The sequence below is a fragment of the Diuraphis noxia genome, unplaced genomic scaffold (genome assembly GCF_037042655.1).
Source record: "Diuraphis noxia isolate RWA-SAM2 unplaced genomic scaffold, SU_Dnox_SAM2 contig0004, whole genome shotgun sequence".
In the NCBI taxonomy this organism is placed as follows: Eukaryota; Metazoa; Arthropoda; class Insecta; order Hemiptera; family Aphididae; genus Diuraphis; species Diuraphis noxia.
Genome location: NW_028301714.1, coordinates 70,340,198 through 70,354,095, shown reverse-complemented (window position 1 = coordinate 70,354,095; position 13,898 = coordinate 70,340,198). Strand labels below are relative to the sequence as shown.

Below are 13,898 nucleotides of genomic sequence, written 5' to 3'. Positions count from 1 at the left end.
GATACAATATGGGAGATATGTTATATGGGTGATAATAACAGTGACTTTAGTACTAGAAATAAAACTTCAAATGTTCGAATCGTAAGGTGTGTCGTTTTCATTTCAATAATGATTGCAGATAATATTTATAATAATTATACAGGACCTAGGTGTATGATGTTGGTTTTCGGTGCTTTGACGCGGCTCCCTTTGCAAACTCTCGCGACGCCCCTGGGAGCCGCGACGCACAGTTTGAATACATCTGACTTATAATGTTTACTACACACTAATAGTGTTAATACAGCCATAAACTCAGCACATTATAATATAAACATTAAACAAATATGGTTGCTTCGCCTTACAAACAAAGATACTAATACCTATAGTATAGTAAATAAATAACAATTATATTTGAATAATCCGTTAATTTTTCGCTTATTTTTAATGGTACCTCAAAAAAGGTATTTTAATTAGGTATTTTTAAACGCCATACAGCTTTTACAATATATTACTTATTAATGAAAATACATTATAACATATATATATATATATATATATATATATATATATATATATATATATATATATATATATATATATATATATATTATATATTTATATTATATATATACATATAACATATTGAGTATCAATAAATTAAAATTATACAATATTACATAGTGGGAAACGAAAACCTAAATTAGAAAAATAGTTTAATTAGTTTGACTATTAACTAAAGGCATAGCATACATTTATGGATGGCCAGCTCTAACCCAACTGTATTACACCAATGGACTAACTTATTATTCAACGGTTCTTCTAACGAATTAGCATCACTCTCAGATTGAACGCAATTAAATAATTTTACATCATCCGCAAATAATAGCAATTTGCTGTCAACAGATTCGTATAAAGTATTTATTAGAATATTAAATAAAAGTGGAGACAAGTGCCCGCCTTGTGTGACTCCCTCCAGAAGTGATAAGATACTCCGTGGATTTTTGATTAAATAAGGATACAAACTGTCGTCGACCGGTTATATAGGATTTGAACCAGGAGAGCAAAGGTTCACCTACACCCAATCTATCCAGGATATCAATTAACACTATATGGTTTATTGAGTCGAAAGCATTATCAGTGAATATCACATCAACTTGACTCATGTTTTTGAAGATATCCCTGATAAACGCAGAGAATTCTAAGGCACTATAGTTGTTGTGGAACGACCGCCGTAAAACCCATGTTGATTTGTTGATAAAACTAGTCTAAATCTACGTTCAATACATTTATGGACAATCTTTTTGAATAGTTTACCAATTAGAGGTTAAGCAAAAATTGGACGATAATTAGATACTGACCAGTGGCGGATTTAAGGGGGGCCCGTAGGGCCTCGCCCCCCCCCCCCCCCATTGGCATAAGTTAGGTTTTATTATTTTTTATTATTAATTTTTATAATTTTATCTTTTATATTGTTTCGCTCAAACACATTATATTATAATTTAAGCAATATTATCATTACATATATTTTATATTATTATTATATTATCATAATATAAGAAATTCTCCCAAACATATTACTATTACTTTTATTATGCGGGTATAAAGGCATTTCGCCTTAACGCAGACGGCAGACCGGCTATTTTTGCCATGTATCGTTCCTACTGGCCATCGCTATCTTATCTTATTTTATTTGTAAGACGATTCTCACTAATCCATTTTTATATTGCTATTATAGTTTTAAAATGTTTAAGAAAAAATTTAAGATTTGCATTTTAAACTATGCCCCCCCCCCCAAGAAAAAAAAAATTTAATCCTGGATCCCCCACTGATATTGACCCTGGATCTCCTGATTTATAAATAGGTTTTACCTGGCTCGTTTTCCATATTGATGGAAATATACCTTCAGCTAATGCGAGGTTAAACAAGAACAATAGAGGATATTTTAACTGTGCCCTGATACCAAATAAAAATTGAGCTGATATACGATCAGGCCCACGACTATTGTATTGTCCACATTAGGGTGGTCCTTATTTATAGAAGTAAGAAAAAAATATTTATATTTTTAATGTAAGACCCCCTCATTTTTTTCATTGTTATAAGAAAATAATTTTGGTTAATTTTGGTCGTGACTACTCACTCCCTTCCCGTGCCCCTGGGGGGTTGAAAAATAGCCAACAAGGGTAGTTTTATCATTTTGTCGACCTAACTAAATAAATATGATACCTAGCGAAAAAATGTATAGAACTTAAATTGTAGAACGTAAAGTTTTCAATAAAAAGTTAAAGTATATTATTTATTGTAAGTCTATTACTTTCGAAGAAAAATAACAAAGTACAACATTAAAATTTTTTTTTACCAAATTGATAATTTGTAGTTATTTGAATATATTTGTTGAACGGATGAAATTATAAAAAAACATTTTCTATAAAAGTTATGTAAAATTAAATTTCTCATTAAAAAGGTTATAAGTAAAAAGTTCATATAGTTGTCCATTTTATTGTTATACCGGACTATTGTAACATATTTTAATATTATTGAAGAAAATTATAATTTTGTTATATTAATTTCAGTTAAGTAATTTACTATAAATACCTTTTAATAGGTACGAGATATGATTAGATACAAAGTATGAGTGTTTAATAGTTTTATCTTATCTTATCATGTCCATTATTTAATGGGTATGATAAAATAAGTTGATTTTATACGTATTTCTCAGTTACTGTGGAGCGTATGTTAGTACAGTACGAGTGTCCCAACGTCGTCACGTTGTTTAATATTTGAACAGCTCTAATTTTATTCTATATGTTTAATAGTTTATACCTATTTCTATTTATTGTTCTTTTTAAGTTCTTTTTAAGATTAATAATGGCTGCTAGAATATTACGTGATAAAATATATTTAGTCGATCATTATACTAATGCAATAACTGGAAGCAAATTACCGTCTAATGTTCAAGTATTAAGAACTTTATTCTTCAATCTACGCGTTGTAAAACTTAATGTAAGAGATAGTGCAAAGCTTGTAATAAAAGAAGTGTTGATATTTTGGGAGAAAGCACGAATACCCACTAAAACGGATAAAATTTGTATCAATAAAGTAGAAATGTTATATAATGAATGGAGAGAATTACAAAAACATGCAGGAAGAACAACGGCGAGCCACAAAATAAAAGAACAAAAATTTATTTCTAATCTACATAATATCTTCGATATAGCACACATAGATGCACTAAATATTTTAAAAATAGAAGAAGATAAACAGTTCCTAATAAATCAGCGAAGAGTTGGACGGCCGGGTTTTATGTATGGAGTTGATTATGAAATGCAGCGGAAAGAAGCTCGAATTAAAAAACGGAGAGAGGCAGAACATATAAGACAACAGAACAATGTGAATTTAATAAAAAATGTGGAGGTATTAGAATTATCTTCTAGTAGTGCCGAAGATGAAAATATGGATATGGATATTGTCAATGCAAATACAGACATCAGTGTGAAGCCTATATCACCAACAAAAAGAGGTAAAACTAATATTATCACTCCAAAAGTTGTCGGGGCTTTAGATAAATGCAAAATAAGTGATAGAGACGCTGTTCATATTTTGATAGTACTTTCTGAAGCATTAGGACATGATATAAATGATCTAATAATTAATAGATCGTCTATTCGTCGTTGTCGAATGAATTTGCGTCAAGAAAGAGCAGATATTATTAAAAACAAATTTAAAGAAATAAATTTAAATGCTGCTGTTTTACATTGGGATGGTAAACTACTTCCGGCTCTAACAGGTAAGAATATTATTGACAGACTTTCAGTGATTATTACGAATGGAGATGTAGAGACATTTATTGCAATACCAGAGTTAGAATGTGGTACAGGAAAAGAGCAGGCGTCTGCAATTTATGATACATTATTAAATTGGAATATTCAAAAATCGATAAAAGCATTAAGTTTCGATACAACTGCGGTAAACACTGGTCGACTAAATGGTACATGCATATTATTGGAACAACTTTTGGAAAAAAATTTACTATATTTGCCATGCCGTCACCACATTTTTGAAATCGTTCTTCGTAGTGTTTTTGACGAAAAAATGAGTAAGTCAGTAGGTTGCGATGTACCCATTTTTAAAAGATTTCAAAAAGAGTGGAAAAATATAGACAAAACGAAATTTAAACCAGGTATTGAAAATAAAAAAGTAAATGAAATCCTCAAACCTTATATTAACCATATTGTTTTTTATGCCAAATCAAAATTGTCTGAAAATCAACCACGTGATGACTATAGAGAGTTATTAGAACTAACATTGTTTTTCCTTGGTCACGGTGCTAACCAGACATTCCGTTTACCAGGAGCTTTTCACCACACAAGGTGGATGGCTAAGGCAATATATTGTCTAAAAATATATTTATTTCGCTATGAATTTAAATTAACAAAAATAGAAGAGAAAGGGTTATGTGACATTTCAATATTTTTGGTCTTAGTATATATTGAAGCTTGGTTTGATGCAACGTTAGCTTCGACTGCACCTTATAATGATCTTAATATTTTATTAAAAAACTTTATAACTATAAAACAATTGATGATAGTATATCAAGAGTTTCATTTAATAAATTTAAAAATCATTTATGGTATTTAAGTCTTGAATCAGTTGGTTTAGCTTTTTTTGATATCAATATATCAGTTGAAACAAAAAAAAAAAATGGTTAAAAATCTTAAACTTGAGAAAGAATCACCTGGAATGTGTAAACGAGTTCAAGTAAATGACCAATTTATTGCGTATTTTATGAAATATAAAATTGAACATTTTATATCAAGTGAAACTAATGAATTTTTTAATAGATTCAATTTTGATATTAGTTTCTTTCAAAAAGATCCTTCTACTTGGCCTCTTGACGAATCTTATAAAAATGCTTTTGATATTGTAAAGAAACTAAATGTTGTAAATGATGCGGCGGAAAGAGGTATAAAACTCATTGAAGACTACAACAATTTGTTAACAAAAAACGAAGAACAAAAACAATTAGTACTGCAAGTAGTCAGTGACTATCGTAGCCATTATCCAGACTGCAAAAAAAATAATTTGAAAAACCCATTATAATTTTATAAATAAGATTGTTCAAATTAATATAAATAGTTAATAATAATTGGTTTGATATATATTTAAGAATTAAGTGTGTAAATTGTATTAAAACATGTTTAGTTTAGTATTAATTAGCATAGAAACATATTTTTTTTATGTATTTATTAGAAGATGACTGTTTTTTTTTTATCTTAGTATTTATAATATTTAATAAATCTGACTCAAACAATGCAATGAAGGATCCAATAAATATTTTACATATAACCTTTTTAATGAGAAATTTAATTTTACATAACTTTTATAGAAAATGTTTTTTTATAATTTCATCCGTTCAACAAATATATTCAAATAACTACAAATTATCAATTTGGTAAAAAAAAATTTTAATGTTGTACTTTGTTATTTTTCTTCGAAAGTAATAGACTTACAATAAATAATATACTTTAACTTTTTATTGAAAACTTTACGTTCTACAATTTAAATTCTATACATTTTTTCGCTAGGTATCATATTTATTTAGTTAGGTCGACAAAATGATAAAACTACCCTTGTTGGCTATTTTTCAACCCCCCAGGGGCACGGGAAGGGAGTGAGTAGTCACGACCAAAATTAACCAAAATGATTTTCTCATAACAATGAAAAAAGTGAGGGGGTCCTACACCAACAATTTCAAAGTTCAAAAATAAGGACCACCCTAGTCCACATAGTATTTGTTTCATCAACTTCCTTTTTAAAGCTGATGATCCTACTAATCATACACCTATAGGCTATATTTATTTATTTATTTTACCTCAGCCAGCTAAACTTTTTAAATCCATATTTATTCCTATTTTCGGGGAAATCTCAATCTCGTGTACCGGATAACGCAGATAACCAACACAGCTTTAAACTTGAAAAAGTCCACTATTAACCGTCAATTTAAACAAATTTTATAGACTTTAATAAAGCGTTTAACCATCATTGTCTTTTTTGAATCCCTTGTAATTTTGTCTAACCATCCTACAATCCTCTTGTGATTATTCTACTCTGCTTTAAATCCAACTTTTATACGATATACAGTGTGAGCTATACAAAATATGTTTGTCATTAATATACTTTTAATATAAAGACTGCAAATATCCAAAACAGTAAGACTATGTCAGAATTTCCAATTAAATATTATATCCATAAACATTGTACCTATATGATTTTTTATCCCGAATTTTTTTTAAGCATATGTAGTTGTTTTCATTAGGTATTTATTTTACGAACTAATAATATAACGTACAGTATAAAAATAAATTTACGAAGTAAAATAAAATAAATTGTATTGAAAGAGTACAGCACAATAAATGGTAAACCGTGAAATTTTTTTTTTTTAAATAAACGAAACCGATTGTTATAATATAATAGTTATAAAATAATTGAAGCTGGAATAATAGTTATTTTAAATTACGACACCTATGTCGTTACTCATTGAATATTTATCTTATTTCTAGTTGATGTTTATTTTGTGATGATATATTGACGTTCTTGGTTAGTTTTCACGATTTTTCGAAGGACAAAAAAAAACAAACCATCGGATTTAGACACAAAATAATGAATTTTGATTTCCTCTAGATTTTGTGTATTCAATTTTCTTTAACCAGTACGAAACCAAAATCTTGAGTTTATTGTCATTAAAAATTAATTATTTTATGTGCAATGAATAACAATTATAAAAAATTGCGTGGTAATTTATCCACTAAATTTAAAATCTTAAAGGTTAGGTTTAATGTAAGTACACATTTATTCCAGTTTATCAAACTACGCAAGCTTGGAATTTGAGAGTCAGCTTGGAATTCTGTATCATGGAGTTTATAAAAGCAGTAGCTAACTATGATTATTTTGATTACAAAATGTTCATGTATATACTAATAACTTACTGATAATTATTTCACTTAATTAAAAGTTATGAGTTATGATGTATTTGATATATTGTATAATATACTCAAAATAAAAATTAGTTATTTAAAAACTAAAAAAATTGAAGTAAACAAAAAATAAATACAAAATACGTATCATAAAAAATTGTAATGATAAAAACTTCATAGTTTTTTTGAATAACATAAATGTTTTATAATTTCTAATTTTGTTGGTTTCGGAGGTTCAGATATTCAAGGGTGTTTACGGTTGTTGCGGAATCTGATTCATTGCGATACAAACTTCTGAAAAATAAATACCTAAATCAGTGAAAATATTCAAAGAAAATGTATTTTATATGGTAACTAGGTATCCAATGATCACAAGAATATTTTCCTGTGGAAATAATCAAAATAAACTAATTAGTTATTATTAACAAAAAATAATTAGTAGATTATCGCAGCATTGTCATATTATTATCTGATATAATGATCAAACTAGTAAAACTCTCATGGATTATTATAGCAGTAAACATCAAAATTTGTGTGACAATCGTCTTCACAGAATTTTTTAAAATTCACTATTACAACTTGAACTAGGTTGTATTAGGTACCAGAGAAAAAAAATAATGCTAGTGTAACAATATAATATATTAACGGTTACCACGTATCATTGATTAAATATACATGTATATTTAATCAATGCACGTATTAATCACTTAATGTCAATTGATTAAATTGTGGTTACCACATTGTAACGCTATAATGTTTTATTTTATTTTTGTTTTTTCGTTCGAGATTAATCGAGAGTGATGTGAATTCTCCAAGCACTAATATGTTTGTATGTATAATTATACTCAGACCAGATGTGCGCCAAAATTAAAAATTTACCATGATGTTAAAGTGCTTGTGATTAAAACAAAAAAAATATAACTTTTAAACGATGTCAGTTTTTTTTTTTGCGTGAAACGTATGTTCATATAATAATTATTTTAGCGTGAGTTATCGAGCAAGATAATAGTATTTCGTATTATGTTTACCGTTTAATGTTCAGTTATTATTTTATTATTTTACGCAGCAATAACGTTTTTATGTAAATAATTTCGAGACACTACGAGGTCATGTGGAAGTATTATATTACAATATATTACAATATATCGGCCAAATAAATGTTGAATAGTCAAAATTATAATTATTGATCATATTATACACAGGCAGTGTTATTGTTACCTAAGTGGTTATAATAATATCATTTTTTTTTTTTTAACAATTAACAAATGTTCACATACAAAATTTTTAGGAAACATTTGTTCACTGTTTTTGAAAACACCAAGTTACAATTACTATCAGACTTTATTAGTTATAATATAAAATAATTATATTATTTATGGTTCACATCAATTTTATTTACTTATTAATTATTATAATTTATATTAAATTATTAAATAATGAATTGCCCCGACCGGCCCATAGACTAATCAATCGGCCCAAAAAATGTGGCAGATGCAGCATATGAACAATCTGCTGCACCCGTGCGCACGCCTATGATTGCGAGCGCGACGTGCGATAAGACAACTTATCACGCGTACCTTAGTCTCCGACGATCGATGACCGCACCTGTGTGGCAGTCGCACACATCGCTCCCCTCCGGTACCCATGGGAAAGGCGGGCCCAAGGCATTTTTACGCCCCGGGCAATTTTTTGAAAGGCGCCCTTAATCAAATGCTCCATAATACATTTAATACTTTTTATACGAGTACTTATACCTACATAATATTTTGTTTAAAATTATTATATTTATGGATAGGTAAAGGATTGCAAAACTTATTTGGATACAATTTATAGACGCGTCGGCTGTAACACATACTTTTTTGGTTTTCCCGAGTTAATGATTATAATATAATATATCATTGTATATTATTTTGTAATTATTTGTTATATAATAATAAAAACTGGAAAGTGTCATAGATAATTTAGTCATTTAGCTATATTTTTGTCAATTTGAATAAATATTACGTTAAAATTTATAAAATATATTCGTATATTAAAAGCTCCCCTAAAAAGTAGCGCCCCTGGCAACCGACCGGTTCGCCCGTATCTTGGGCCGGCACTGCCCATGGGCCATGGTTAAGGTGTCAACTAAAGTCAACTCACACCGACGCACACCACACATTATTATTACATCAACTAAGTATCAGCCACTCATAAGGTACCAACCGTGAGAAGTGTTTAAGGCGGCCACATGACTCTCGGTGCATGAGAAATATGTCCTAGCAGTCACAAGTGTGTACTCCAGAAATTTCAATTACCCATGAATAATATTTTTTAAATATTACAACAATATAACTAAAATTGTTATTATTGGTTATTATTTAGTATGTATAATTTCGTCCAAATTTGAACTTAAAATAACTATTAAAAAAATGCGTTTGTATAGTTTTTAGATTTTCACTAATTAAAACCAATAATATTTTGATCTGCACTAATATTTTAATATAATATCCAATTATATTTCTAGTACTTGATCTGAAAATGGTAGGAATGAATAAAATATATTTAAGCCGCAATTAAAAAATATATATTTAGTTCCTATGAAATATACCCTGACAACAATATATATAGGTACATAAAAAAGCGGGAAAGTGGATGTCGCTCTGCTGTACAGTAAATTACAAGTGGGTAACTGTAATGGATGGAATTAAATTTGAATCCAATGATATAATTATAATAATTACCATTGTATACGAAAAACGATTCTGAGCGGAGATAGTTTATCTGTCTCGGATATTACTTATTATTGATACTTATTAAAATATTAGCAGTGGACATTTTTTTTTTGATAAAGGTAGAAAAACTTATAAGGAATCTTGAATTAAATTTTTAAATCTCAGATTTAAAAAGAACAGTTTACCTATATGAATTTATATCTAAGATAATTTGAACATTGCCGTAATTTTTACGTATTTAGTAAAAATTTGAACTTTAGATGCTTATAAAAAAAATCGTACCTATTTTTTTAAATATTTTGAAACAGCTAGATATTGAAAAAAATATGTTGGAAGCCTTGTATTAAAATGTAAAGCTTTTTGACCCAACCAATAAAATAATATTTACATTGATAGAAAAAAACTAAAAAGTTGAAAAATTAAAATGTCAGTAAACAGCTCAAAACTAATCAAAACATTTTGAAAATGTTATCAAATATAGAAAATGCCTATATAAACATTTAGTGAAAATTTCAATTATCTGAGGTCATTTGTTTTAGAGTCACACTAAAATAAGAAAATCGCTAAATAAGAAATTTAGTGAAAATCCAATGTTGTAAAAATTTAAATTTCAAACGCTCATAAACATTTAATTTAACTTAACAGCGACAAACCTAAAAATAAATTTATGCCTGTGCGGTTTTTTGTATTTTATTATATATATACGAATATAAATAGGTCAAAATAACCTGTGTCGTCATTATCACCTGTGGATGATTAAACAAGTTCTAATAACTATATTTTAGAAGCGTCAGTAAGCAAAAACCAATTACTATTAAAAGTTTTTAATTTTTTTCCCTATACCTTAAATAATAATTAGGATATTGTATGCATTATACTATAATATACCTTTTATTTACCACTATCTGCGACACTTGTTTTTTATGTTTGAATATACTAATTACCGTATTTACGGATAGGTCTAACGAATACTATAATAACATATATAATAACAGTATAACCCGTGACGATTACCCACAGTCGTCGGTTTTAGTTTTCTATATACAAAATAAATAAAATTATAATACAGTTTTCTAAATTTCTATTTTTTTGAATTCTGTACAAACACTGACACGAAATGTTTTCTAAACGGATAGTTTTACCAATTATGGTGATTGGTTGTTTGGTTCATGTAAGTTTTGTCACATTTTATAATATTTATTACACTTTTCAGCTGATTTTCGTTTCCTAAGATAATATGTAGGTATCTTTATTTAATGTGCCATATAAATGTATTATATTATATACTAGCTGCCCGTGTGCCTCGATATCCTTGAGATATTTAAATCTTTTTTCAAATACGAAAAATTGGCAAAAAAAATTAGACACGTATACCATTTCTTACCTTGAATTTAACAATATAATAAATTAGTTGGAACAAACAAATGATTAAAATAATGGATAGATAACAGCATAGCATAACTATTTGCTATCATTTTTTGTTTGAATAATCATAAGTAATAATTTGTTTTAACTCGTCCTTGGTTAAAAAAAATGAATATTCATTTTATTAAATTAATTAAGTAAAATTGTATCATAATAAACTAATCTAATAATTATGTATTTAGTTATACATAGCTAGGAATAAACCTATGTTTTTTGTTTAATATGGTTTATATTTACTAAACTGTAGTTTTTGTTGGAAATTTAGTTTATAACTTGTCCGCCAGCAAATTTACGGAATCCATCTCCTGCAAGAGATATGAAAGTTAGACCACGGGGTATTAATCCAAATCAACAAAAGGTAATTTGTATAAAAAAATTCCTAAATTGCATTTATGATTTGTGATTAATCACATCATAGATGAAGTTAAGCGTTCAGGAAAGCAGACAGTAATTTATATTTCATAGTAGTGCCAGCAAGTTAACTACACTGATTTCGTTTTTCCAGCCATTTTTGGAATGCCATACGACTTTCTAGCATTGATAGTTTAATGAGTTAACATAAAAAAGCTTTATTATGTTTAAAAATGTGTTGAGCCTTCTATGTGACTGGTCCAAAGCCAATTTTTGTACGGTTAGGTATCAGTATGATAATTAATAACTATAATCAGGTTTGAACGGCAAATTAAGTTCCCCCTCCCATATTTGGTTACTTAAATATATATTTATTGCCTCTGTGTTAGTACAGTAAATTTGTCATATAGATACCTTTAAATCACTACTGGTGTAGTGATGTTATCATGACATTCCATGGAATGTAGCTACATTTAATTACGTTAAAATATAATATATTACCTAACTATTGCGGTTAATATACTTTAAAAAAAAAAACTCCAGATGTAATACTTTTCATAATCTATTATGTTGACAAGTTTATTTCTCAAAATTTGTACACGCTGCAAATAACATTTATATAGGTAGGTACTTCTGCAGTATTTTATATAATTGTATTCATATTCTAAATGACTTTCATATAGGTAATCAACGTGACCTTAAAGTACATAATTCCCTTTAATAATAATAAGGTTAGACTTCAATTTTTGTGTAATATTAATTTAAAGTTGATATAGGAAGGTGTTTCTAAACAATCATAACTATGAATATGAAATGAATAACTGTGCCTATTATCTACAGAAAATTAGCAAAATGGCTATTATAGCTGCACCTATCATACAGACCTATTGGAAATGTTATTTGCAAAATGCATTTAAAACAAAATATGTAAAAACTAATAAGATAAGTAAGTATAGGTACCTATTTTTATCTAGTTCATATTCGTATACAGGTGGAAAAACGAAATCAGTGGCTTCTGCAATTTTTCAATATATTTTTATATACTGATTAACACACTTCCTATATAATTCAATATTAACTATTTATATGTTTCGGTTATGAAAAAAAAACTAAAGCCTGCACTTCCGAAGTTAAATCCGAAGCCAAATTTGACTCCGGCTGGAAGTAAAAATGGAAAAACTACAGAACTCGAGGAAGAAACATCAGAAAATAATCGTACCGGAAAACTTTTCAAAATATTCGGACGGATCAAAAATTTATCAAAAAAATTTAGTCCATTTAGATTAACAGGCCGTATTTTAAAAAAAATTAGTTCAAACAATGAAAACAAATCAATAACCACGAATTAATGCATAAGAAACAGACGGGTTACATTTTTTCTGAACACATCAGTTAATAATGTATTACGGTTATTCAATAAAATCATAATAACTAATATTCTACATACTATATGCTATTTTTAAAAATTTAAAAGTGTAACAAGAGTATGAAATTAGGTATTTAGGTAACTATATAAATATGTAAAAATAGCTGGGTGTAAACTTTTAAGGTTAATGTGTCAACGTCATACTACTCGGCCGATTGCCACGCAATTTGTTTTAAACGATAGAGTGTATATCAAGGATCAAATGTTTAGTATAGATTTGTGGACCCAGCTTTTGTCATAGACGACTTTATTAAAAAACATAAATCTTCAGAATTAAAATTCTTATTAAAATAACTATACTTAAAAAATTATTTATCTAAAGTTTAAATTTAGGTTGAAACCGTCGCTTCCCAAACGACTCTGACCATTTTTAGTGTTGCGTCCCCGGCTAGTAGCTAGCCTTTGGCCGGGCAACTATAAATAATATAAAAGACGGAGGCTTACGATGCTGGATGTGAGTAGGGTGACGGGGATAAATGATCATATATGTACTGAATGTGATAATAAGTGTATATTGGAACGCTTAATGACGCCCAGACAAAACAATAATGAAATACACAAATGATAATAAATGTATGAATCCGGTAAAGACGTCTCTTTGACCGAAATCAACAATAATAATAACTACTGATTACCGGACGGCACATGCGCCGCTGGAGGGCAGAGTATCGGCGGCGGCGGTGACTGCAAACGGCTGCGGCTGCGATGATGATCCGCAGGTGAACGCGGCGGTGATGATAGGGACGGTGGCGATCAGCAACAATCGGCCGGAATGATTTGGCCGAATCAATGGACCGGATTACGTAATTCGTACGCGCCGGTCGCGGCGACGATGGCGATGCCTCACAGGATATATAACAGCTGATATCGAATGTGTGTGACACCGATGAATAGCGCACGTTGCTACTCATCGCCATAGGCGCCAGGTTTTCAAAAAGCTATTGAGTGCTCTTACCAATGTAAAACAACAGTGGCGCAAGCATTGGCGGGGAGGGAGTAATGGGTTGTACCCACCCCCAATTTTTTTTTTCT

The 13,898-nt window shown here is 29.0% G+C and overlaps 2 protein-coding genes across 2 annotated transcripts; both read left to right on the top strand.

Annotated features, from left to right (window-relative positions):
- The first annotated feature begins 2,507 nt into the window (after window positions 1-2,507).
- On the top strand, window positions 2,508-5,385 carry LOC149056439 (uncharacterized). The gene has a single exon (XM_089227812.1). It carries the CDS (start codon window positions 2,782-2,784, stop codon window positions 4,612-4,614), a length of 1,833 nt encoding a protein of 610 aa, XP_089083938.1. The 5' UTR covers window positions 2,508-2,781; the 3' UTR covers window positions 4,615-5,385.
- A 5,273-nt stretch (window positions 5,386-10,658) lies between these two features.
- On the top strand, window positions 10,659-12,882 carry LOC107166877 (uncharacterized). Its single transcript, XM_015515715.2, has 3 exons — window positions 10,659-10,835; window positions 11,355-11,447; window positions 12,556-12,882. The coding sequence occupies exons 1-3, from the start codon at window positions 10,782-10,784 to the stop codon at window positions 12,787-12,789; spliced, it is 381 nt and encodes a 126-aa protein (XP_015371201.2). The 5' UTR covers window positions 10,659-10,781; the 3' UTR covers window positions 12,790-12,882.
- The last annotated feature ends 1,016 nt before the right edge of the window (window positions 12,883-13,898 follow it).

Coding starts and splice junctions, on each gene's coding strand:
- LOC149056439 (XM_089227812.1), top strand. CDS start 2,782: ATGTTTAATAGTTTATACCTATTTCTATTTATTGTTCTTTTTAAGTTC.
- LOC107166877 (XM_015515715.2), top strand. CDS start 10,782: ATGTTTTCTAAACGGATAGTTTTACCAATTATGGTGATTGGTTGTTTG. Junction 10,836..11,354: donor TGATTGGTTGTTTGGTTCAT/GTAAGTTTTGTC, acceptor TTGGAAATTTAG/TTTATAACTTGTCCGCCAGC. Junction 11,448..12,555: donor TTAATCCAAATCAACAAAAG/GTAATTTGTATA, acceptor AAAAAACTAAAG/CCTGCACTTCCGAAGTTAAA.